The sequence below is a fragment of the Nipponia nippon genome, unplaced genomic scaffold (assembly GCF_047370975.1).
Source record: "Nipponia nippon isolate SJK-2023a ecotype South Korea unplaced genomic scaffold, ASM4737097v1 scaffold_18, whole genome shotgun sequence".
NCBI classification, from domain to species: Eukaryota; Metazoa; Chordata; class Aves; order Pelecaniformes; family Threskiornithidae; genus Nipponia; species Nipponia nippon.
The window spans coordinates 5,541,423-5,569,040 of record NW_028262334.1 but is presented as its reverse complement, the minus strand read 5'-3'; the positions used below and the strand labels follow the sequence as shown (position 1 = coordinate 5,569,040).

The window sequence follows — 27,618 nt, the reverse complement described above, 5'->3', positions numbered from 1 at the left end:
GCCTCAGAAATTCTGTCACTGAAAACACTGTTCAGTAGCATTTCCTTCTCAGATAACTTCTTTAAAATCCAGTGAGTTCTGTCTAAGCTCACAGACAAGATTTTTGTGAAACAAAAGGATAAAATATGCCCAATGCTTTGGTCTACTAACTGATCACTATTCTCACTACCAGGTCCTGCCTAATTTAGCTAACTACTCAGTCTTCATATTAAGGGCAAGAGTGGGCTAACGCATTCAGAAGGAAAGAAAAGAGGAAATAAGTTTTTTCCTGTTACCTGCAATAGTGCTCTTTGGATGGTGGATGGCAAATTGGCTTCCAAAAAAATTCCGCCACATCCACATAGGCAGGTGGGAATTGGAAAGCAATGGCAGAAAGTTCAGGAAGTCCAACTCGCAACCTGCTCTCACTGATGCTGAGGTGAAACTCTTCTGTAGCAGGTAATTCCACTGGAGTCAAGAAAAGCTGGGAAAAATTCTCAGCCCTTCAGGCCACCAGTAACCTCTTCTACTCCTGGTACAATACGGCCATGCCCTGTCCTTCTCGATACTTGGGAAAAACATTAGATCTCAGTTCTCTTCCTGTGCTATTCTTAGGTTTCTGATGCCTGAAGCTGCAAGCATATCAAGTTTCCTTAGGTTGAAAGAGCACTGTGAATGTCTCCAAACATTCAAATCTTTCTTCTCTTAGAGGAACAGCAAGTCATTTCTTCAATTGTGCCTGCTCAAGGTTTTTCCAGAAATGCAGCAGAATGGCTCCTGCTATGGAAACTGTTAATTGTTCCCCAAAACATGATTAATTTCTGAGTGATTGTTTTAAGATAGTTGGTCCATTGCCTCAGCTCTAATTACATTTCTCATGTCAATTAATTAAAACCATGCTAAATGAAATGCCAGTTTTTATTTAAAGTTTAGGGGAAAAAAATCATTGGATACAATTAGATGTTACCAGACGTGATCTCAGCAGGTTTTCAATTATTCTATGTATAATAGGTCCCTAATTCAATACAAAGCTGTAATTAAGAATGTAATTAACTTGTGGCATTCTACTGATGTCATACACCACAAGAACACATAATGAGCTAGTTTTCAGTGCAGAATCCTTAATGGATTGGTCTGTTTCATTGAGAATGAATTAGGTACATAAAAATAATTTACTATGGGAACTTGGCCAATATAACAGCCACATTTAAAAAGCAAGAGCCAATAAACTTTGTCCTGTCAAGGACAATCTGGCCAGAACCCAAATCTGCACCTGCTACCCGTGGCATGAAATTGGCGGACTTACCTTCATAACTATCAGAGAGCTCACTGGCTGTATCTACACAGCTCTTGAGAACAGGTCTAGGGATTGGTAAGCAGCACAGCATGTTTGCAGATGTATCTACTTAGAATCTGGATGTGGGCAGCCTGTCTGGATAGGAATAGCAGCAAATTAAGCTGCCTGATGTTGTTTTGGTGATATACTCAGCTGTTCCATGTACACAGCAGACAGAGTCCCATGTGCTTTGCAGATCATCTTCCAGATGAAGCAGAGCTTCTGGGTTCTGTGTCTGCATTAAAATTCTGGATTTCAGTCTGGGTTTTATAATATACCATGATGCATCCAATCTCTGTGCCATCACACCACTCACTAAACTTATGCGAAACCCTCCAGGTCTCTTCTGCTTATTAAAAGAAAGCTCGTGCTTCTGTAACACAGACTGTACTGCTGTGCTGTCTAAATCAAAGATTTCTGTTGTCAGTTTCAATAATTTGACCACCAACATTTCCTTAGATTTTTTTTTTTTTAATAGATGACATAAGGGGAAAAAAGTGAGAGAATAAGATACATTTCCTGAGGAAACTAAAACAAGTTCCAGAAACAAGCCATCAGAACTACAAATAACTGGTCTAGGTTCACACAGTGAAAACAAAAGAGCCTAGAATATATTTCTTTTTCTTTCAAGTAAGCCCTCTTGCAAGAAGGGGATGAGGATAAAAGCCTGATTTATCAGCTAAGGAATCTCCTGCACTGTAGTTTGCTGGTGATATATAAGTAAACAGATGAAAATATAATCATGTAAGGCACAGATAAGCACTCTAGGAAGTATCCAGGAACTCTATAGCCATTGAATAAACTTCTGAGTCTAAAAAAGACATCCCTGTTTTTCTTTCTCTCTAAACACTTAATATTTCCCTCTCTTTCGGAAAAAAAAAACTGAAGTCATTAATGGAGTGTCTTATTACCCTATTCCTGCTACCTGCTGAAGGAAATTACCACTTTGACATGAAAAGAACAAAGTTTTATTTTGTAAGCTGACTGTTAAGGAACTTCTTTGTACAACAGACAAAACCATCCTCAAAACATTAACCACTACATTCAAAAAAATCTGTAAATAGATTCTCCCAGCTCCACTCTTAACAGCTTAATTAGCAGGAATATTTACAAAGATCTTAAAGGAAGTCTGACTGCTTTCACTGTAGGAACCCAGAAAAAAGTTTAAATGAAGACCTTAAAAATGCATCAGATTAAAAACTGGGAGAAGTTCTTGTAGTATTCTTATCAAACACACAGATCAGTACCATTCTTGACCTTGAACATGCTTAAGCCTTTTCTGCAATGTCTTGAATCCTCATTGCCTGCAAGCTGCAAGGAACTTTTAGGGGATTCTATAGCATCTGAAATCTGGTGAGGGGAAAAAAAAATATTTCTTCTGCATGCAGTGTGACACAATAGAATGCAATAAAGATTAATTCCATTAAATCTATGCATTTAACTTACGTTCTCCTTCAGCACTTCCTACAATCAAGGAAGAAACAAGGATGCTTCCAGAAAAAGGAGTCAGATCTCAATCACTATCCAGTGCTGTCCTTCAGGCATAGAACTTTGTCCTCTTCTTCTAAAATAAAGTAGCTCCTAAATAACATACCGCAGTTGGTAACTACAATCAGCTGAAGAGAGTCCACTAACTGACCTGCTCTAAAGATAAGAATTATTACAGAACAGCAGCATTAATTGAACTTAAAGTTAGTAAGTCCCAGCCACTGCACTGCATTAGCTGCAAGTCCAATACCAAGATGATCAAACTTGGCAAAATCAAGCCTTGAGCTGCAGCTTTGACATCTGTTGCCACAGGGTCCAATTCCATTCAATCCTAACTTCGCAGGCTACACCCATGAAAAGCCATCATCATTTTTCTTGCAGGTCAGTAAAGTTACACAGGTAAGAGACAGATAAAGTTTTATCATTTATTTGTGTACAGTTTCTGCTGCTCTCCCTCACCTGAAAGCTACTGAGAGCCATCTTATAAAAGTGTTCGTAAATCAGAGATACTTCTACAAGAACTCAGAGCACATACAGCAAGTCATAAATGTGACTTTAGGGTCACGTTTAGTCCTTTTAGTTTGCAGGGGAACATCGCTTTGATTTTCTTTTTTTCCTGCACTCTGTTCAAAGACCTAATGAAAAGAAGCCAAGAAGTCACAGGTTCTTCTTCCCATGACTTTTATGGTTGGTAAATTTTCAAAACGTGCACTGTTCCAAGCTGGTTGCATTGTGGGTCCACCACCATCCCCCTACAGATGTGCCAGGTATTCTAACATCCCTCCACTGAACCCTTCACTTCCATTTTCTTTTGTTTCCTCACAACTTCATTCTCCTGTGATGAACTGTCAGCTAGTGAAATGGAAACACACACTGACCTATCCTACATCAGGACATTAATCACTTGAATGTCACTAACATAAAAATGTTCTTGAGTTCATCTATCCATGGAGGATTTTTTCCTCTAAGTAGTTATCACATAGACATGTTCAAAAGTTACCCGAGAAACCTCTTTCCAATCATTTCCTCTTTTATCATTCCAATAAACCTGATCCAGATGCTGTCTTTATATACATTGCTAACGCTATCAGTTTATCAAAATTGAACTGGTTGAATTAATGGCCTTAATTACCAGTAAAGGTTCTTTGAATCACAAGATGTCTCTTCCAGATCAAAGTGGCACAGAAAGAGTCTGAGTTCAAATCTATTCCCATGTATCCAGGGTCCTTATTTAGGATTTTTACTCTTTTTCCACAGCTCAAGATGTTGGCACTTCATGAATCAATCTCAAAGGATATTAAAAGCAGCAGGAATAGCCTACAATGAGCCAGAAGGTTCCTTCACAAAAAAGAATGTGAAGTTTGCCAAGGAAAGCACTAAAAAAAAGTAATAAGGAAATCCAGATTTAAACTTAATTCATCCCCACATACATAGGCATTAAGATACAGCCTTTAATGACATATTATTTCTTCCAGAGAACTTCTGCCTAAGGCTGACAGAATGGACAGCTGCTCACCATTTCTTTGTCATTATGTATAACCCTATGCATTAATTCAAGACACAATATTTAAGTGTTGCACTGAATTATTAAAATTCTGATAAACTTTTTATGCAGCTTATCATGATACTATACAGAACACTTCAGAATATTAATACATTTACTTACACAACACTTTTTTGGAACAGAATTTTCTATATTTTAAAAGGGTGAGCTGCAGCACAGCAAAATTAGTAACTACACTCTCAGAAGCATCTGCTAATACAGATGCCTAATTTAGAAAACCTGTGGCCTGATTTTCTGAAGAATACAACATTAGTATAAGTTCTGAGCAAATTTCTTGCTTACTTTAGGGACAGCTATAAAAAAAACATGAAAGCATAATAAAAATTTGCCTTTTTGCCCAAGCACAGTGCTAACTCTGTAGCAGGAACAAGAACAGAATATAATTCCCCAGAGCACTGCTAAACTCCTTTTTATCTTTCTACAATCTTTGCTCCTTCCATGAGACACAAATTAACCTGCAAACTTATCCAGCATGTCTGGCCACAGCAAATAAAGATAAAGGAGGGATTCAGAAAATGGAGTCCTGAATGCCAAGGGAAGTTTCTGAGAGGTAACATAAGATGCTTAGAACCAGATATCCTCTATCTTCCTTCTGCAGTTTGCATTTGGCTCATGAGGACAATCTTGTGGCCTCTGAAGGGCTATTAAAAATATGTTCTAGGATGCTGTCACCAACACCAAGTATGAAAAACAGTGACAGCCACAGAGGCTGTTCGTACTCAGAAATGCCGAAGTTCCTCTCTGTATAGATTCAGAAGTTAAACTCATGCTGAGCCTGTTACATCTACACACCTTCCAGCTTCTGTAACAAATGAAGCAGAAGTCCACAGACAATAACCTCCTTCAGTACAAAAAACTGGGATTTTTTCCCAGGAAGCTATCCATCCTGTGTACGAAATGAGACAGCAGTCTTGTAGATAACCACCTGTTCCTTAACCCTTGTCATGCCGAGATTGTTTCTTCCTCCTTTTCTGCATGAAACAGAATAGAGGAAGGAGGCATTCTGAGAGCATGCAAGAGCCTCTGTGGCTCTGCAGCTTTTGCCCTGGAAACTGGGCCCATGATGGCTTATGACAGTTAAAGAGGAACATACCCAAGAAAATCCGTATGCAGCTCTGGTATCTAAGATGCAGTGTGCTCCACAAAGACAAGATTCTCAGAATAATGCTGCTGCCACCCTCTCAATTCTGCATTAAGAATAGACTAAACCCAATTTTCAGACTTAGAAGTCTGGCAACTTTGAATAGATTTTTCATGGAATTAGACCAAGAGCTATACAGCTTCAAAAAAATTTTTATCCCCCTTTTTATGTGCCTTTTTAATGTAGGGACATGTTTGCAGGAGTTATCTGCAGTCATGAATCTTACTTAGTAAAAATGAATACTAGCATTCATACATCATCATCACTTCAGAAAGAGAGATTAAGGAAAACACCATCTATCTTTGCCTCTAACAGTGAAAATCACAGGATTTAACCCAACTAGAGCTGCTCATGGAAATTATTCTAGCTGGCTAGAACTCAGGATTTCTAGCTGGCTTTGTTCTCAGAAACAACTGAACCACTTCACAGAAACTTTCCCAAATCAGTCAAAATATGCAAGCATAGAAAACTTCAGCTAAAACTGTTACAGCTTGAGAAAGTAACACTTTACAAGGGTATTATAGTGAAAAAGTGTTGAACACAATTTAGATGTGATTTTCTAATATACAGATATTTGCCACTTTTCAGATAGAAAATTGTGGTTAAACTAATTTTTAAACTATCAAGTCAAAAAAATTTACTGCACTTCCCTGACTTTTTTCAATATAACACTGATCCATTAGGAAATATCACATATGCAATGAATTAGACCACAGATCTTTCATCTCAAACTGCTTTGAAATGTTGCTTACTGAACCCACTAGAGTTCATTTTTCCAATGAAGAAAGATTTCTTTACTAAGTCTTCACATTGTGAGTATACCATATGGCTTGCATTTTCTGTTTCTTCAAAACAGTTTCCCAAAAGCTCACACTGATTCCATTTTCAGTTAAGTGGAGCTAAAATCTAAAACGTGGTGAGACAAATTAAAAGGTGGGGGGGGGTGTGTCATATTCACCCTGCACTTATGTAGAGTGCTATTTACTTTTGTGCCATGTTAGTATAGAATTTAAATCTCAATATAAACCCAAGTATATTTCAAAGATTATTAGAAATTAACACAATCACAGGCTGGCAACCCAAAACTCACTTTCTAAGAGGGTGCAAAGTTGGGTGGCATATACAAGAGTATCAGCTTTCAATAACCAAATCCACAAAACAGAGCACAGGTAACAGAAGACAGAGCTTTCCAGCTATGTCTTGTAATGCTTAATGCACAGAAATACTAACTGGTGTGTTTCATTATTTTTCAAGTTTTGGGGATTTTCTGTTGTGTGTGTCCAACTTCAGTCACGTATATCCAGATTCATCCTATGTAACTGAGGCATCAAAACATGAACGTCACTTGTCCAAGACTCTGATGATGGAAGAATAAAGGCCCTTTTGGAGTCAAAACATCACATCAATCTGAATCACCCTCTGGAAGCATTTCTTAATCTTCTGTGATCATAGGAACATGGAGTAGTTTAGGATTTCCAAAACGTACTGACCACTTAACAGAAGCTACAGGCCCATCTACTCTTTGAAAAATAAGTCTATATGGGTTAAATTAATCTCACCTATACTTACGATGCTTAATATCAGCATCTGTGTACAGGTAAGTTGTTATTGCCACCATGGTCAAAGATATAGACAACACTTTCAGTTGAAATCCAGAGAGCAAATCACCTCACCCTAAAGCAGACATCTACATTTGGGCAGATGAATCACCCTCTTGAACACCAAAGACCATTAACTAGATCACCAATAACAATAACTGGAGCAATGATATTGACACTCCAAAAATCAACTAAGTTTTAAGCCCCAACCACCAGTAAGAGCTAAAATATCCAAACTCTATAGTTTACTAACGAAAATATTGTCCTTTCTTTCCACCCCCCCACCCCCCCTTTCATATACTCACCTATATCAGGTGGAAAGAATACTAATATTTAGGAGTACTCAGCATTAGATGAAGACAGAAAGCACTACAAGAACTATTATTTGACAAAGCCATAGATGAAATGAACAACTGCTATGCTGACAAAACTTCCATCAAAACATCTAAGCTTCTCTCTGCCTCTGGAAACTCTGTGCAGGGCTACTGTAAGACACAGGGCAGAATAACTGAAAATTCTGGTTACGTATTATGAGGTTAGTTTTCACTCCCAAAGAAATAAGTAACCAAGGATAAATATATTTAAAATGCCTCTACTTATAACAGCCAAATAATCTAGATTAAATGTACTTTAAATTATTTGAATGCATGGACTCAGATGAATTGTTTTAAACATCCTCCCATGAAGGATGCTGAAATAGAATTATTTAAACTGCACCTACCACTTATAAACATAGACTAATTAGCAGAAAAAAAAAAGATTTCCAAAATCACTTCAACTCTGACGAGTTCTAGCAGTGCCAAATTACATCTGGCATCCTGAACTAGCTCCCCTCTTCCAGCAAAGGAATATGCAAATGCTGTAAAAGAAGAATTCAAACAAAACTATTCTTTGCCTGTGAATAGCGCTACAAATGTCCTCTTCATCAAATCTGTCTCCCTTCATAGGAAGGGAAATTGCATGGTAAAATGAGGTAGACTGAAGACACTTTACCAAGCAACCACGAATTGTTAGATATGTAGAGAGCAATATATATGTGGGTTGATATCTTGATGAATAGCAAGACTCCTACTGAAATAGCAGAACCAGGATTTTGCTTGCAATATGCAGGGCATGACAGAGTGCCCAGAGAGCAGAATCTGCTTCATTACAAAGGAGCTAGAACTTGAGCAGCTAACAACTTATGCCAGTGTCTTGGCAGTTATTCACGTACAGGTTCTAACACTAAAATCCAATTTTTAATTTCAGAAAAGTCCACAGTCATAAAATAATGAACTACAAAAAGTCAAGGGAAACTAATAAGCACTGGTGACCCAAGGCTTCAATTTGACATACTCTTATTAAATGATAAATGAAGAGAGTAGGTGCAAGAGCCACAACATACAAAAAAGGTCAGAACATTCCTCAAGTTTAAGTGGGTTTGGACCACTGTTAGTTTGATTCAATATACAAAGTTGAGAGATCCATTTTAAGGTCTAGGCCAGGATCCAAACTTTTATAGGCACTCAGAACAGCAGATTCAACTCCAACTTTACACATCTGTGCTACTGACAAAAGTGGTTCCTTTTCCTCCCCCCAAATAAAACAAAACCAAATCAATATAAGTACTCATCAAATAAACTATTTGCATTTTGTGACTTTCCTCAACAATATTACCTAAAGGCATGATTTTTACCTCAAACCAGTTCTGACATTACTGCACTACATTATCATGTTTAAATGTCATTTGATGATTTCTATTAAAGTGCCACAGTTTTGTCACTATAGCTAATTTAATTCTAAATGAATTTTCAAAACCAAGACTAAAGTTCAATGGAAGCCTGAAGCTTTGAGGACTTGTGAAGCTTTGAGCATGAAATATAGCGATATCCAACTTTAATCCGTGAAATAGCCAAGGCAACACCGTGAATCTATAGTTCTCTGAATAACAGCATAATGTAATAAAGTAAGGCCTTCCAGATGGACATTGCACTATAGGTGTTTCCAGACCAACATTTGTCTTTCAAGACCAGTCAGCATCCTCCTTTCATCTCCAGACTCCTTGTGACACTCCAAAGGAAAAAAAGAGACTATACTAATTCCATTGTGTCACAGACAACTGGAAAAAATCCTTCTAGTAGTTTGCTAACATTCCAAAGCACAACACATTAGTCATTTTCATATTGATTCCGTAAGCTAATGAGCATCTCCAGTGAATTGCTGAGTACCACCATGTGATACTGATCTTGTATCAGAGTGGGTTTTTTTCCCTGGGTAAAAATGAAACAGCAATAATTAATTCACATTACTATCTAATCAGTTGCAGATATTATTGTAAAAAGAACTTGCAATTTTATGCCAAAGAAAACATTTTTCTACCCACATTATGATAACAAAAAGGTAATCAAGTGCTATAGTCACTCCCATTTTACAGATGAACAAATTAAGTCTGAGAGGTTACCTAAGCATTCACATTTGCACATACAGCTGGAGAGAGAATAAAGAAAACAGGGGATCCTACTTACAATTTCTTGCTCTTCCCATTAAAAAAAGCCCTTTTCTCGCTGAGATGGAATGACAAGAGGGCATGCTAAAAAAATATATGGGAAGAGAGTTCCCTATTTCTGAATTCTTTTAACAGATTTCCTTCTGAAATTGTCAATGGGATGATTATGAACAACTGAAGCACAAAGGCATTTAAAACAGTATGAGCTCAATAGCATCTCTCAAAAGACTGTCTTTTTAAACACCTATAAAAGATGGAAAATATAACGATTAGTCACTCTGCCAAATAATGCCAAATAATTTTTTTTTTAATAGTAAGCTTTGTCATCTAAAAGACTAAGATTTGAAGATATACAATAAAGACATACCAAGATAGAGACAAGAGACCCAGTCAAGAATAATCACAAACTCATGTAATGTCACATCAGCTTTCCCAAGAAGCACAGGCTTTACACTTATGTTAGGCATGTGCAGCTCCCTTGGGCTATCAGTGCCAAAGCGTGTCACAGACATGCTCTGAACAAGCATTTTATAGCATAGATGCTGGCTCCAGAAAATGTGGAGCCTTTTCTAGTTGTGCTAGCCATACTCTGCACAACTCAAGACCAAATCTCAAATTACATCTACACACACACAGAAGCATCTTTTCCATCTAAACAGTTTAATACTGCACACCTGGAGCTGTGAAACACATCAAGTTTCAGAGTACCCACCAGAAGACCAAAGCAGATAAGAAAGAAATCCTAAATTAAACTCATCATTAAAAATGCAAAAATATGAGGAATTACAACCTACGGTTACTAGGAAGTATGACAAAAGTATAATACAAATTGTTCCTCTACAAGTTTTTACATAAATCTGTTGCAAAATTGAAACCCTCATGAGTTTTCAGGCTAGTACTATTCACAAGCAGGTACCTACCCTCACTAAGAGGCAGCCAAATTCAATCTCCCTCTTCCCTGATGTTCTGATCAGTAAAAATTAACAGGTATGAGAATTCAATACTATATTACTTTCTCCACAGTATTTATTTATTGTATTTGCTACTTTTTATTTCATGCCAGCAGAGTGATAAGTCATTTGATTCCACAGAGCAGAAACAAACATTCTGGCTCTTTCTACAGAGATACGAAATTAAAAAGAAAAAAACACCATATCAAGTCATGCAAAAATGAATCAGGTTTGAAAGAATAAAGATGGATAAGGTGTAATGACTTTCTCCACCAGCACATACACACCACCAACCGAGCAAACACTGGAGATGCGTGTACATAACAAACAGGCTGTAACAGCCCAGTAAATACAGGTCACTGGTCAGTTAGGTTTCACTGTCTCAACACAAGTCTAATGGCATTGTACAATGACTGACTGTAATTCAGCTGCAGACAAGAAGAATTAATATCATTAATTAAACCAGAAAACAGTTGGGCCTGATCCCATACCCACTGACAGCAATGGGAAGGTTCTACCTGGTTACAACAGGCATTGGAGTGGAAGACATTACAGCAGGCCTGTGCCCCGCCTGTCCAACTCTACTTCTCCTCCATATACATACATTTCTCCTCCATCATTACTACCAGAATGCATTTCTGCATCCCAGGCTCTGGGGGAAAGGGAAAAGAAAAAAAAAACTACTCTAGCAGCTGTGCACTTCTATACCTATTTTGTTCAAGCCTGAATCCTTTTTTCCATCAACACAACTGAAATCCATATATGCTCCCCAATATATTTCTGCTCATTTTGTCACTCCAGTTCTAGTCTCAGCTTCGTGAGATGTTCCCTTACACAACCTTGATCTTTCCTCAGTGTTCCTCCCCCAAAGTTCCTGTCTTTCTGCAAACCTTCATCCTCACTTTTTCCTTTAAACCACCTTCCACAGTCACTCTTCCCCCAATTAGTATTCTTCTTCCTTAACCAGCAAGCCCGACTCTCCCTCCCACCTGTCCCCCGATTCTTGTCTTTGCCAATGTTCAGAACGCACTTTCCTGTACCGTTCTCCTTTTGCCCATTTCACTCCCCACCTTAAGCTCCAGCTTCGTCCTGTCTTTATTCCAATTAGGGAGTTTCCTCTTCCAGAAATCTCCTCTGCAGCTAGGGAAGAGGATGGAGCATAGAGAGGACAAGGATGGACACTGTCCCTACCCACAGCTCTTATGCTTTTCCCAGGTCAGACTTCTGCATTGAAGATCTGTAATTGCAAGGAAAGTAGAGCTCATCCTGACATGGCATATGCCCAATGCATAGCAATTTTCATAGAATTTAGCTGTAAGGACACATCAAGTCTGTCTTTGTCATAAGCAAATTCATTCTTTCAAATGCTGCTAACTTGACATGCCGTCAAATCAATGGTGGACTGTTTTCTCAGGAATCTCACAAGTCTCCTCCTGGAAAGTCATCAGGGTATCACTGCTTCTCAAAGAAGAGGTCAGCAACTATTTTTAAACAAAGGAAAATCCACAGTTCCACACACACATACTAGTTCTGTTCTTGTAAACCACTGAACTCTTGGCTGAAGTTTTGGAAAAGAAAAAAAATTTGTTCAATCTGAGGCAGATGCTTGGCATGGAATATTTTAGCTGAAACAGTTAATGGTTGGGGAATTTATAAGAAATTAAAACCAAGCTCTTTTAATGGCAATTCTAATACGAAGCAGTGCTACCAGTCCTGTTTGTAACAACAGTGCAAGAAAGTCAGGGTTTAGGGCCTTTTTTTGTTGGGGGTGGTGGTGATGGTGTGTATTTGGTTTGAGTTCAAGAAAATAGTTTTATCTTAAGCATCAAAAAGTGCATTCTACCTGAATGAGGAAATGGTGATACATTAATGTAAGCCTCACTTTTATTTGTTCAAAATAATACAGAATCAGCAAAATGAGAAAAAACACCCAATACAGAAATCAAAGCTGCATAGTTTACCACGTGCCTCTCATGTTCTCCAACCTCTCAGTGTTTAATATACTGCATTAGATATATAATGTAAGCAACTCCCATAACAATCTCTTTTTTTACTATAGTGTCCCATGAACAAATTAAAGCTACCACCGCAAGTGCTACGTTGCAATGCCGTACTTGTTTTAGCTGTCCCTCCCCCACCCAGGCCCATCCTCTTTTTTGCTTATACAAGCAGTAAGTTGATCCCAAGGTGATAAAATACTTTTTATAAAGGGTAAGTTTGTATGTGCTTTATCTCCCTGAAGCAGCTTACAGAGGAATTAGAGGCATGCCAGAGTTGGCACAAAAAGAGGGTTGCTCAGTTTGGGAGAGGGCAGAAACCTGGCAGCATCAATTTACATTGGCTCAAGCTGGTAAGGAACGGCACCCTCAGGCAATACAACTGGTTGGAAAAAGAAATTTCACAAGGACAGAAACTAACATTTTGAAGTTCTTTCATTCTCAATCAGAAGAAAAAAAATTAAATTGTTATGTAAAGTTAAAACACTTTTCAAAAGTCATTTGAAAAGATTTGTCATTCCATAGCAGTTACAAAGAGCTGGTTCATTTTTTTAATATCAAAACAATATTATAGAAAAATACTAATGATGTGCTGTATAGAGTATCTATGCTATTATCAGTTCGCATTTGAATACATTTACTAGAAGTCAAAATTATTATTTTATGTGAAATAGTTAACTTCACAAAAAATATTAAATTATCTAAGTAAACTTTAGATGCAAGCACAATTTAAAAAGTAAATTGTTTTGTAAATTGTATCAGTTTCAAAACTATTTTCAAATGAAGAACTGCTCAGTTGAAAAATTTTATCAAGCAGAAAAATACAGCAATTACGTAAGTAACAACATTAGATGTATTGGTAGATATATTTCAACATCTATACTCTGTGATTGCACGTCGCAGTTAACGAGCAGAATCTAATGGACCAACCTCTCTGTTTCATCAGTATCCTGGGATATCAGCTTACCTTTTATTTACTTAAGATTTCCTCTTCAGGCACAGAGAAACTGACTTTTAGATGTGCTCAGGAGACCATTAAGGATCTGTTCATCCAAAAGGATAAACTTTGTTCAAGGTCTTTTTTCATAATTAAGCAAGCCTCCCCCCCTTTACAATCTTATTTAGCTTCAAAGTTTTCATATAACTGTCAAATTCCTAACCACTGTTTTGAGGCTTCGTGTTTGCTTCATATTATTGAAAAGGGCAATTACAGTCTCCCCTTGCAACAGGTTTGTGTTTCCTGATCTTAAAGAGGAACATACAGCTAAAAGCACCAAACACACAAATTCCAGTAGCAACAGACATATATGATAAAAATATTAAAAATTTCACACTGTCCTTCTACAAAATTGTAGAAATTTTATAACAATTGTAGAAGAAAATGGAAAATATTACATGCGAAGAAATAATTAACAAAAAAGGCGTTTGACCTTACACATGACACTTGCAACACTAGCAGATGGCAAAATCAAATAAAATTCTTACTGCAGTAAGTAATAAAAGAAGCGTCCACTTGAGGAGACTTGCCTAGCTGTTTACATCTGTCAAGCTGCTAAAACTGCACAGTTGTAAGAGACCGCTTTTGATAATGACAGTGGAACTCCGATTAGCATGGTCGGTGTTATTCAAAGCAAAAGAAGTGCCAGAAAAGGTTGTCTCCAAGCCCAAAGTTACTGACCCAAGATGTCAGTGATGCAATAGTAAGACATTAGCACATTTCTTAAGTGTAGTGGCAAAGAATCACTTAGTCAAAGTGCACTTCCCTAAAGAAAAGTTTGTCTAATTGACCACTGCTGCAAAGATGCCTGTAATTTCAGTGATAGGGATGACACTTTGTTTATGGAATTCAAGCTCAACAGATTAATATGCTTTAGAATAGCAAAGAAAATAGAAGAGTAGACTCACTGGGTCATTTCACTAGATACAGTTGAAAAGAAAAACTGTGACCTGAGGCTGTGTATTGACCCAAAAAAAACGTGAACAAATAGATAAAGAGAGAGTATTTCCATTTGCTAACTAAAACAGACACAGGCACTACTGGACTGAAATTATTTCCAAAGCTAGATGCATCCGCAGGCTTTTACCAGATACCTCTAAGTGAGGAGACTGCAGAAGCTATGAACTTTCAATGCACCATTTGTCCGTCCCTGTTTCAAAGGGGTCACATCTGTCACTAGAGCCTGAGCCAGTCCACAGAACACAAAACAGTACAACTGCTTGAAGAGCTGAACACTGTGAAACTGTTTTGCTAGGGTACTGAGTCTGTAAGGAAGACTGAATAAAATGTAAAGGACTCAGGCCTGTAAGAGCAAGTCAGGACAAGAGTTTGAACTAGACAAAAGCAAGTATTCTGGCCAGAAAGTTATTGCATATCACTATGAAGGACAGAGCATTGAATTTTCAGCCAAACACCTTAAGTTAACACCTTACAGCATCACAAAATATTACCTGTATTTGTATCACTGTAGTGTTTAGATACTAAGCAAATAAAAAGGCCCCACTGGACAAAGTGGCCAAACCAGGATCAAGTCTTTCACCAACTAAATGACAATCACAGTAGATGAGAGACAGGGAGAGAAAGAAGGAAATGACTGATGAAAACAGCAAGACAGTGGTATTCCTGACAGTAGAGACAAGATCTGATTCCTGCTACATGGCTTTCCTTTCACTAAATCCTCTTTCCTCAAACCTACCCACTATGCAGTAAATGTCTCCTTCAAACTGATGGACAAGTATTATTTTAAGTCACCCACAGTATGTGTTTGCTTTCTCTTGCATCCTCAGTTGAGCTTTTTAACATCCGTATTAGACGATTTTCAACTACTGTCTTCACATACTTAAGTTCTCTCAACTTGTTGCCATTTTATTTTTACATCTTTTATCATAACATGCTTTTTGTCTCTCTCAAAATAGCTAGGACACATCTAGTGGAGCCTACCAGATGTGAACTACTGCCAAAATCTCAGTGTAGCAGCACAAACTGGCATGCAGCATATGAGTAAATCAAAGGGTTTAACCAAAGCCTTGAAGAAAACCGGGATTCACCACAACAAATCTCTGACACCTCTTCAATGGCGTGATCATACTCTGAAGATTTCAAACTTTCATTTACTTATTTGTCTCTTGACTAACTGCCTTAAATAGGCATGACCCTAACCACAGTTACAAACAACAGCTCAGAGAGCTGTTGAAAACTCTACCCAGGGAAGTCTGTACGCCAACACTTCTAGCAAATTTGCTGTTATTCATGGAGTTTCTAGCTATTCCTTACAAGCCACCTTTACAATGGTGCTGAACTACTGCTTTGTCAGTAGAGTTTAAAAAGAAAGACACAGAACTTTAGTTCCCAATTCTCAATAAAATCCCCATCCTTTCACCTCAATGAACAGTTTGTCAATACTTACTAACATTTAGCCATTTAAGAGAACATAACAGTGTGCTGTTTATTACTGCATTTCATACAAATACTTAGCTCCCCAATTCAAGAACCAGACACATATTTACACATTAGAAAAGCAATCACAGGTATGACATTTTATATCACAGTCATGCATTTAGAAGCATGCTTGAACAGACATTTCTAATATAACTGCTGGGTATTTTACTAGGTAAGTACAGTCTCTAATAAACTTGAAGATCTACTACCAGATATGAAAAGAAAGTAAATTAGAATATTAATACAAAATTAGAATATTAATAGCACTACCTCCATTTTGAAAGTGTTATATCCAGAAGAGAGATTAGCCACTTATAAAACTCCATGCAGTTACAATTTAACATAATGCGAGTCCCTGCTGTGTTCTTAGCTAGCACTAATGCAATGAAATTAGGAAAAAAAATTTAGGAAGTTTTCCATAACACTAGGGTATGCCATGCTATTGAACTTTTAAAATAGATATAAAAAACCTCACTGCTTGAACAACTTAAAATTGGAATGAAACCGTATTCAAAACAAAGAGCCTCAAGCAGTTTCCACATCACCATAACTAAAACAAGGACATATTGCATGATTGTGGTATAAAGAAGAGCAGAACCAAAGCAGGTGCTACACCACCATATGGATACACAACTGTGTTTGCATTTGTGTTCAAACACTACTGAGGTATCTAAAATTCCGGTAACTCCATGCACCTTTAACATCTGCTCATGTTCAATACTTTCTTGCATATATGTATTGCTTGTGCAAACGAATCAATCCTCTAGCTGTGCATCCTTAAAAACTCTTTTTCAGGACTTACTAGACTCTGTATTTCCAGTTTCTATGGTTCTTGTTTTAGTTCACAGCTAATATGAAACTGAGGATTCCCAGTTATCCATGCATTATACAATAAAGCAAATCTGTACACTTGTGTTTGCATTTATGCTCTGATTCAAGAAAACAATTTTAAAAAAAACCTTACTTCAAGCTCATGAATACCTCCTCTTGGCTATAAAGAGGCTTAAGCACATGCATTAGCACTTTGCTGAAAAGAGGTCATTTCCTGAAAGGAATATATATACACTCGGGATTTACCTATGTAAATATGATTTCACACACATACTCTCCACCTAGGGAGCAGGCATCCAATAATTGGTATGTAAAACATGTGCTTTTACCTAACTGCAAGAGCACTTTTGCACACTGACTTTTTATACATCCTGGTCTGACTAGAGGGATGGCTTAAATTAAATGCCAAGCTTCTTTCTTGAGATTGAATGAATTAACATTATTAGCCAGATAATAACCACAGCATAATGGCACACCAAAGCCTAAGGCAATGTTTCAGGAGAATTTTCTTAGAAATTCAGGCCTGATAGGAGATGCTAATGAGTTCAGAGAAGTAAATATAGCTCTTTAAATAGCAAATGACAACTTGTCTATAATAGTAAGTTTCTCAGCACATTTACAAACGTTTTCGCTTGCAAGCCATAAAGTGACTTTCATTTAGTTGGACTTCAGCTCTCAAGAACAATCACTATCCTAACACGCCGACAAAAAGTGCAAATACACAAGGGGAGCGCAAATGAAATGCTTGTTAAGGCCTCACAAGGAAACCATACAAACACCTTATTTAATAAGTTTAATTAACCAGCTCTTTTCTAAATCATACTGCGCCCAGCAATGCTGAGAGGCAAATTCCCTGCTCAGAAGCTCTGCTTTTCTTCACTGAAGGGAAGTAATATTTTCTTTTATTCGCAGGGAGCACACTCCAGAAACCCCCAGCAGCTGCTGCTAGCAGTGGCACCACTACTGACTTTTTTACAGCATGGCTGAGTCAATGCTGACCCAGGTTCCAGCAGAGAGAAACGGCTTAATGAGGTTGGGCTGTTTATAACCTCTCACTGTAGCACTTTCTCCCACCCTTAAGAAGCAGCATAACGTATGTATTTTTCCCTTATAAAAATATTTTCAGATAGAAAATGCCCATGTATCGGTGCCTAACTCATTATATTAAGTCTAATGCAAACGCTTATTGGAGAAGATGCATTTGTGACTGTTAAAGCTGCATGGCAGAAGAGACACACTGCCCCAGAAAAATGCCAGACCCTCTTTACAAGTCTTAATCTCGTGCAGTTTCTGAAGGTGAGCATGAGGCTAATACAATTCTCACCTCCAGGCTGCAGCAATCAAAACAGAAACCCGTATTTTAGATTCTTCACATCAGCGCTTTCAGAGCATGTCGAGTCACTGGGATGTCCATTAATTTTAATGTACTATATTAAAATGACCGGCATTAAGAGGCCATGCAATTTTCTGCCAAGTACTTTGTTTTGCCTACCGATCAGGGTGGGAAAAGTCACTTTATGAATTGCTACTGATTCCGCCCTTGCTTCACTCTTGAGATACTCCTGTATATCTCACAGCTGCCTCTACAGTCAACTACCCTGGGAGAGAGGTTGGCAGGACTGGACCAAACGAAACAGTGAAGAGTCTTATTAGTAATCTTCTTATGTCAGTCAAACAGCACCACTAATACCAACAGGATAAAAGGCGAAATTATTTTTTTTTATTCCTAAGGATGGCAACAACAGCAGGAATTGCAGAGAGCTTAACAAGTTTCTATCCCCCCCCATTGGGGAGAAGGATATGTTTTTAGAAAATATCCACAACTATCACAGTCTGAGCAAGAAAACAAGGAGTGTTGAGACATGGCAGTCACATACTATTGTGCACAGAAACCCCTGTTTGGATCATGCACTATTTGCATTCCTGAATCACTTTAGAGAAGGTTTGCCTTTATCAAAGGGACTCTGTGACCACAGAAGTTCAGCAATGAGAAAAAACGGCAGATCATTCAAATGACCTCTCTGCTAAGGCAAACCTGTTCCTCAGCTGTCTCTCTAAACAAGATAACAAGCATCTTGTCCACTCCAGGTAACAGGGCTCCTATCCAGTCTCTAGAGCTACCACTGCACAACTCCAATATAACTTAAAGGACGCTATTCCTAAACACTGTCATTGTACTCCTGGTGCCTCTTACAGCTATTCTGCTCCAAGCTGGGATTGGGACACCCTCTCCCACAGAGAGGATCCCTTTAACACAATTAAATTAAATTTGTAAAATTTAATTTAATATTTGTAAATATTATCATCGTTGAGGCAGAAAGAAAGGAAACTTTTCTTGCTTCTCATTTTAGTCAAACGCAAGCTTGCAAGGTTTCCTACCATTCCAATAAACTGGGGGGGTGGGGGGGGTGGGGGCGGCGAAATTTTAAAACGGCAGAGAGAGACAGAGGCAGGATTTAAAGAAAAAGAAGAGGCAAGGGGAAAAGAAGGAGGAAGGAATAATTCAGTTCACACGCCGCTACGGTGGAAAACAAGCCGCTTGCTTCAGGAGTTCAAGTCGCTGCCTGAGTAGCTGCAAACCAGCCCAGCGCACTGCCCGCGATCAACTGGTGACTCCGCTCGCTCCAACAGAGAGCCCCAGCCGGCTCCCGCTCCCGCCCCCCGCCGCCAGCGCCCGGCGACAAGTGCCTCCCCGCTTACCTCCGCAGAGCAGGGCTCCGAGGAGCAGGCTGACAGCCGGGCACCGGCACCCGCCGCCGCGGGCAGCCCCCGCCATGCTGAGGAGACGGGGACACGTCCCGGGCGCGGCTCCGGGGGGCTCCGCCGACGCCGCTAGCTCTCCCCGCCCGCCGCCCGCTGCGGGCGCGCCATCGCCGAGCTTCACACGCGCACCTCGCTCCGGAGCGCCGCTCAGCCCCGCGGCGGGCTCCTGTCCATGCCGGCTCCGCTCCTTCCCCTCAGCCCCGCGCCTTCCTTCTCCCCTCCGCGCCCTGCCCTAGCGCCGGCGGGCAGCGCCCATGGCGGGCTGAGGCTGACGGGCGCCCCGGCACCGCCGCGCTCCCCGGGCAAAACTTTTCAAGCGGGCGAGCAAAGGGCGGGGAAGGTCCCGGAGCCGGCGGCGCTGGGTCGTCCGTCGCCCGCTAAACCCGAGCGGCCGCGGCTCCAGCCGGCTCCGCTTCCCGAGCCTTTATCTCGGGGCCGGCGGCAGAGGCGCGCAGACACACTTTTCCCTCAGAGGAGGGAGGGAGGGGGAAGGGAGGGGGGACCGTTGAGCTCGAGCCGGCGGCCGTTGGCGCTCGCGGCGGGGGAGGAGGGCGGGGGGAGCCCTACCTACGGCCGCCCTCAGCGCGGGGCGGGAAACGCTGAGGGGAAGGAGACCTTGGGCGGCGGCCGAGGGGAGGGAGAGCCGCCCGGCACCGAGCAGGGGAGCGGGACCCGGTGCGGGTCCCCTGGTGCTGAGCTCCCCCCCGCCGCGGGAGGAGGCTGATGAGGTGAGACGCCGGCTCAGAGCGCCCGGGCTGCGAAGGGAGGAAGGACTTTTGCAAAGGCGACGTGACAGGAGAGAGGGGAGCCCTGCCTCGGGGTGCGAGGCGGCCAGGGTGGGGGCGCAGGGCAGAGATCAGGAGAGGGCGCGGGAAGGAAGGGACCACGGGCGCAGCTGGCCCTGAGGAGAGGAGCAATTCACCTCCGGCATAAGGGGCCACCACGGAGCTCACCACCCCATTTCTGCACTCCTGCTTTCTCAGGTCCTGCTCTAGAGCAGCATATATTAAAAATAGAAAACCAAAAGAAAAGAGCCTTACCAAAACAGGACTCTTTATTGTGCGCATATGCTTCCCTCCGGAGAGGGAAGCCCGCTGCAAGCCCTAAAACAAAGAGAACAGCTTGACTCACCTGCATTTCACCCAGCTCCAGCCCTGTCATTGCCTCATTCTCTTTTTTCTTCTTTTCCTTCTGCACACTTTTTCAGTTCCATCTCTTAAACATAATTCACAGGCCATATTTTTATTTCTATTAATTTACTTCGATGTTTTCACTTGGGTATCCTGGATAACTTCAGCTGGCATCTCTTCCTCCTTCTTGTGGCAAAAAATGTAAATTTTTGTGGCCTTACAGTAAACATACTTTTAATAAGCTTCACTACAGCTGTGGCATACAGCAAGCAAGCAAAAATTGAGTATTTAAAATATGTTAGTGTAGTAAGTATTGAGTACAGAAATCACCTAAGCAGGGAAACAACCCCCCACCCACCTTAAAATGCAGCAATGCCTTAAAATGGTGACTTCCTTTCCAACCTGCTGCTTTTATCCTGAGAAATTAGGCTCTGATCCTTCAGGCAAATACTCACAGCCAGTCCTGTATGGCTGGCTAATCAACCAAAATCAGTGAGGTTCTCTCCATCTGTGGTCGGTTACTGAAACAGGTGTCAAAGTTTATCATTAGATATCACCCTAAATAAAATGAGTAAAACATATTTTGGCTGATTTTAAAAAGCCTGTCATTCATGCAAGACATTATTTCCAGTTTGATAAGCCAGGTCAAGAAAGACTACCTTAACACAGAGGTTTCTGATGAAGAACTGTAGAGAACTTTGTCAGGAGTTTGCTTTGTACTGTCATGGTTTACATGATTTTGTTCTCAGTAGCAGCTAATTCAAATGTGGAAAAGGCAGAAAGAGGATATCGTATGGATGCAATTTTAACATAATTTTTATCACAATAATGTAAAGAAGCATTTCTCAGTGAAAAACTCATTCAAAAATGTGTAACAACTTTAGTGTCTTCTGCTTGATTGTAAATTCTGCTAGACGCTATAAATACTTGTTAGAGGATTTTAAATATGAGAATCCAGCAGTCAAAGTAAAACACAACAGCTAACAAACATTAATGTCCTGCACTTGAATTTGTAGATAATATGTGTATACAATCCATCTGATTTATAAGAGAAAGCAGATACGGTGAAGACAAATGCTATTTATCTCCAAGGCAATTTTTACTAAGGGACCAAAACCCAATCCTATCATCATTTGTAAACTACCAACATTTGTCTTCTTTGAATTGTGAAGAAAATTTCAATATGATGTAGATTGGAGGGAACATGAGATTATTTGGAAATACTGACAAGTAGGACATGTCCTGTTCATCAAATCCGAACTGGAGTGTATATGTTATTTGCATAACACGGTCTGAAGAAAGTTTTGGAAGTTGCACATAGAACCCATTGGCAGAGACTTTCATGGATAAGAAGTAGAAGTCAGATAACAAGGTGATAAATATGGTAAAGAAGTCTGGACAGACCTGTCGTTGTAGGTATAATATTTCAGTACCAGAATTTTCAATAGAAGCTAGCATTTTCAAAGGAAACCAAAGGAGTTAAATACACAAAGCACACTCAAATCCAAAGAACCTGGCTTAATTTATTTCTTAATGCATTATAATGAAAATATGGATTGCTGTGAACAATTTATAACAACAGTACAATTAACACCAAGCACAAAAACAGAGAAAGGGTGTGTTTGAAGGCTAGGGAGGGTATATATGAAGTCCTGAAAAAGGAAACCGTAACAATAAGATTAAAAAATATGGAAAATGTCATTGCCTACCTTTAATACAGTTCAAATTATGGCTCTAAACACGTAAGCGAAGGCATTCAGTATATGTTAAATTACATGTAATCGTGACTCTGTTTGGATTTTTGTGATGTTTTATTGCTCCAGAGTGGTTTTGTATGTTTAAAGTTAGATTATGACATTTTATTCATGTTGATTATTATGCTATTCCTGAGATTATCTAGTTGAAGTCAAGTAGGTTAGTTTGCAGAAAGTATATAACATGAATGGATATGAATTTAGTCCTTAAGAGTTCAATTCTGTTCTCACTAAAGTTTATGGGAATTTTATCCCCAAGTCCAGGTCTTACCTTGTCAAAGGGTTACCCAACTGAGTAAGGAGAATTGGTTAGGTATTTTTGTTTCCGGTGATTTTTACTACTAGCTCAGCCCTAGACTTCAGCACATCCTAGTAATGGTGTGTCAAGGTATTTGTCTTCAATATAGGGCATGAATAGTACAAACTTAATTTTGAATAGTATGTAACCTAATTTTGTGACAATTAAATTTGTCACAACATAGATTTTGTCACAATTTTTTTTGTTTTTTACGTGTAGTAAATATTTCATCAACAGATACTTTTAATGTAGTTACATGACTTTGTTTCTCTGGAGGAATCTTGGGAGTTTAAGTTTTGAACTCTTTATGGGCTCTCGTGACTTGTAATAGGCAATACTAAAATTTTCAGTCTTACAAGTAGCATATTCCCGGCAGTAAGTGTAAGGAAATAAGGAACATGCTCAGAAACAAATAGAGTGACAGTGGGCCAAAATTTTCAAAAGTACCATACAGTGTACATTAGGCTGAAAATGCAGCCTACACTGAGGTCTCGCACAACCCCCTTCTTATATTTTGCCAGCCACAGTGTTGAAGTCACATGCCAATTCACTGACCCAATGCTAAAAAATGAAAGAAGAAAACAAAATCCATCAAATCAAAGCTCATATTGCCATGTTCAGATAGCAAATGATAGCGGAACTCTCCAACCTGTACGCAGGTATTTTGAGGTATTTTGTACAATTTGTATTTTGTTGATGCATCTGCTGCATCCACGTGGAAGTTCTGTATGGCAAATATATCTCACCGACATTTCTCAAGTGAAAACATGATAATATACTTCGAGGAGTAACATATTTTGTAGGTGACTGAGTGTTACAATAGGTACTTACAGCTATCCAAATTGCTATTTTTTGTTAGAGAATGAATAAGGTATAAAGTTGTCTTATACTGAACATGGGGATGTATAACATTCATCATAAAATAGAAAATAGTTGAAGTACAAGATTTTACACATTTTTTTCTTAATGTGAAAATGTGTCTTTTCAAGGCAAAAAACGACCACATTTTGTGCTATGTAGACTTTCAATAACAAAAGAAAATCAAAAACTTGTCAACCAACCCTAAGACTGTACTGGAAGCAAACGTGTGTCAGAAGCAATAATCTGATACAACTTCAGAAAACAGATTTTGGTATTGTGATGTTGCCAGCAGTTTAGCACTCATTACATAAGTGAGTATAATAGACATTACAGCCTATAATCTTGGTTTTAATCATTCCTAGTCTTTGATTATGACTCTGTAATTTAGCCAAAAACATAGATTGTCCTTGGTACATGTGAGTGGGTTTGGATGTGATCATTTAGCACTGACTATGTCTCCTACTCGAAGGCCCATTTAACTTGTTCTCTGTTTTAGCTTGCCATGTATTGTTATCCTTGGCACTATATCATACAAATGACTCTGTCTTTCAGTGTGACCTTAAACAAGTCACCTACTCTATCCCTCAATGTCCTTATATGTATAATGGGATAATGACACCAAATAGTTTAATCAAGTGCATGGACACGTAGAGGAAAAACGCTACATATATATTCTACCATTCTTTAAAATTAATAGGACTAGGTGAATAAATAGCTTTCTCATTTACAGTATGCCTCTCTGCTCACTTACTTGTAATCATTCAGAATTATACTTTTCTTAACTCGTTTTCTTTAAATATAGAATTTTAAATCCTTGGAATGTGATCGTGGCCAGTTCACTGCAACTGTCCATACTGAAAACGCATTCCGTATTGTTCCATGTATACAAGATTTCAACAGAAAGAAAGGGAGAGTGGTGCATCCCAGATTCTGCCAGAGATCTGAAGTCACATGAGGGAATGGAGTGAAAAAATGTTCAGCATTCAGTTTTATCTGTTCTTGTACCTAGGTGCATTATCATCTCTCTTCTGTCTTCTATGCTTTGTTTAGCAGTTAGGAGTATTGCCGTTTAAAGTGATTTTATTATACTTCAGTGTCAGCATTTATCCTTGAAATAGAGATATAACTTGTATCTCTTACAGTTATTCATTTGTGCTGCATGCAGACAGCATGACATGGGTTTATATTCCGTACCTCTGAAATGTGTTTTTCTACCATAGTGCCTGGCATTGTCATCTTTTTGGCTGACAAATGTTTTTAACCAGGACTTAGGATCACAAGATACCATTATTTGCCAAAGCAACCAGCTCACCTAGTCCCTGTGATCTTTCCTAGTTATTATACTCATGACTGTAAGCAAGGTACACAATATGTATCTATTGCATGAATCAAAAATTTGGGGTGCCATGGGTGCATACCCTTCAGTTTTAGATCTGAAGATATGGCTTTTTTGACCAGAAGACCACTCCTCAAAATACAACTGAGTATATAAAAAACTAGTAGGTATTCAAATCACTGATATCAAAGAGATTCAATATGTGGCCTTCTGTCCTACCATTCCACACTGCTACCAAAATGAGGTAAATTTTGGTAACAATGGAGACAAAATGTCATGTGGCTAACATGGTTTTAGGTATTTATTGTCTAATTCTATTCATAGATAGTTTAGTAAAATAATGGAAGTATCTTTCCTCTGACTCCTCCCTTTGCCAAATTTATCAATGAGAAGCTTCACAGAAACAAGCCCAGGAAAGCAACTACAAGGTAAAGGGCATATCATTTAAAATGGGGCATTTGATAAAAAGCATACAGGGATCTGTGAATCTTTCAGCATTTTAATTTTTGGTTGCAAAGGCTTCACCTGACACATCAGCTTTAGAAAAGTCATGCCATTAGCTACATGCAAATTTAATTTTCTATATGAAAATTTTCTTATATGAAAAAATTACTGTATGTGCATGCAAAAGCTTTTCCAAAATTTTCAATAACTGAAATTTTTGAAGAATCTGATCTTTTTTCCTCAATGTGCTAAGAATCTTTAAATAATACTAGCTGCACTGAGTCAGACCAAAGGTTCACCTAGCTTGTTTCTGACAGTAGCCAAAACCAGATGCCTTGGGAAGAGTACAAGAGGGCAAGTGTGCAGTGGTAGTCCTTTCCCAGGCTCTGAAGATTTGAAGCTCAGAGAATTCCTGAGCCAACAATTGTATCTTTGTCTTTGATGGATTTCTCTCCCCTGAATTTCTTCAATTGTTTTTGAACCAATCTACATTTTTGAGCGTCCACAAATCTGGTATCTGTTCTAAGGCCAACTACCAGTGGTTTTATACATAAATAATGATGTCATGTTCCTGTATTTTTTTAGTTCCAAAACTGTGATAACTATATTATAATGGTCAGATTTTCAAGATGTCCATACTTGTAGTAAACATCCAAATTGCCAGTAACATTTGGGACTATTAGCTTCCAGAGACATACAATGCGAATATAACTTCATCATTTGTGGAAAGCAAATGTGAGCAGAATTTGAACAGAGCCGAGACTAAGTATTTGTTTACTGAAATCCCTGGCAGTATTTTCTCCATCTGTAATGTTCCTTCTCTTTGTTTCTTTGTTTTACCCAAGTATTATAAGCTGAGACTACATACTCCTGGGAAGGACCATGATGGACTAATTATGATCTCTGGATTCTATTGCAACAGAAGTCTATAAACCAATAATCCCCATGTCTTATATAGCATTTTTCATGTGTATATATTGTGGCATTTACATATATGAATAACCTTTGGAACAATTCATCCACAAGTGTTTCTGATCCCTCTTATTCCTTCTCTTATATTTGTATGCATAAAGTAAAATAAATCAAGATATCTTGATAAGCTTGTAATATGTATACCACGAATCACTCTAGTATATTTTCTGCAATGTGAATTAGTTGCCTTAATATGAACCTACTAACTTAAGAAAAAATTCTGTCAGATACAATACATTTCGAAAGTGTTTGCCACTTTACTACTGCATATTTTGATTAGCTTGAAGTTCAGGCTTTGAAATACTCAAGACATCTGTTGCAGGTTCCATTCTGAAAGAGGATAGCTACTTCAAAGTGCTGTGCCCAGGATAAATGGCTAATCCAGGTGAACCCCTTGACACTTAGCTTGCGTTCAACCATTACTTTAAACACGTGGTAACAATTATTAGACTCTAAAGTTGCATTGAACATACCAGATCTGTTGTGAACCGTACGTGTGAACGGTCACATTAGTATGGTATTCTCAGACAATCATAACTGAGGTGACGGCATCTGACCAGGAGTTCAGAGAAATGTCTTTTAAGGTGGATTTAAGTTCTAAGTTCTTCTGAGTGCGTTTTGTTCTGAGGTTGTGAATCGGGGAGCTCTGCAGTGTGGCGCTGGCTTTGCCGAAGGCGAGCGATTGCTTTTGCAGTGCGAGCAGTGCCCCCTCGCGCATCAGCCCGGGCTTCCCGCGTCGCGGCGGAGGGAGGCGCAGGAGCAGAAGATAGGTAGGCTTGCTGTTTTTTCCAATGCATCTGGTACGCAAGGGCAATAGGAAAGCGTCACGTCTCATTAATGTGGCATACAGACAAACAATGTTCGGATCATTCTCTGATCATGATGGATTATTTGGTCATAACAAGCATATTATCCTTGCTTAATGAATGGAACATGCCATTTCTTCCTAGCCATTGTCAGTCTTTGATGCAGTACAATTAGCAGAGGTTCTCATTTAATTACCTAGCATAATAGGACCTGAAATGCTGAAATTCAATCTTTCATATAACTCCTGCTTTTCAACAGTCCCCTAGGCTAATGAAGATAATGTTCCAACCTAATGCATATTATTTATAAAGAAAACATTGCAAAACTAATACAGTCTTACAGGAGTATAATACTTCAAATTGCTTTAGGAACTGTTTGATTACTGTAGCCAATAACTATTGTAAATTGGTGAAGATGCAATTAAATAGTCCTAGTTAAAAATTAATTA

General features: G+C 39.0%; 1 protein-coding gene across 4 annotated transcripts in view; it reads right to left on the bottom strand.

Moving 5' to 3' along the window:
• TMEM132C (transmembrane protein 132C) overlaps positions 1-21,132 on the bottom strand; it is a 223,265-nt gene extending 202,133 nt beyond the window's left edge. The window contains exons 1-2 of one of the 4 annotated variants that reach the window (XM_087754856.1): positions 21,057-21,132; positions 20,700-20,884 (exon numbers count right to left, since the gene is read on the bottom strand). Coding sequence is in view for 1 of the 4 variants with exons in the window: in XM_087754854.1 (XP_087610980.1) it covers positions 19,506-19,581 (76 nt within the window). In the remaining 3 variants the exon portion in view is untranslated. Of the gene's footprint in view, positions 1-19,505; positions 20,037-20,699 lie in introns of those variants that run through there. The other 3 variants (XM_087754855.1, XM_087754854.1, XM_087754857.1) reach the window with 3 other exon arrangements.
• Between the last annotated feature and the right edge of the window lie 6,486 nt (positions 21,133-27,618).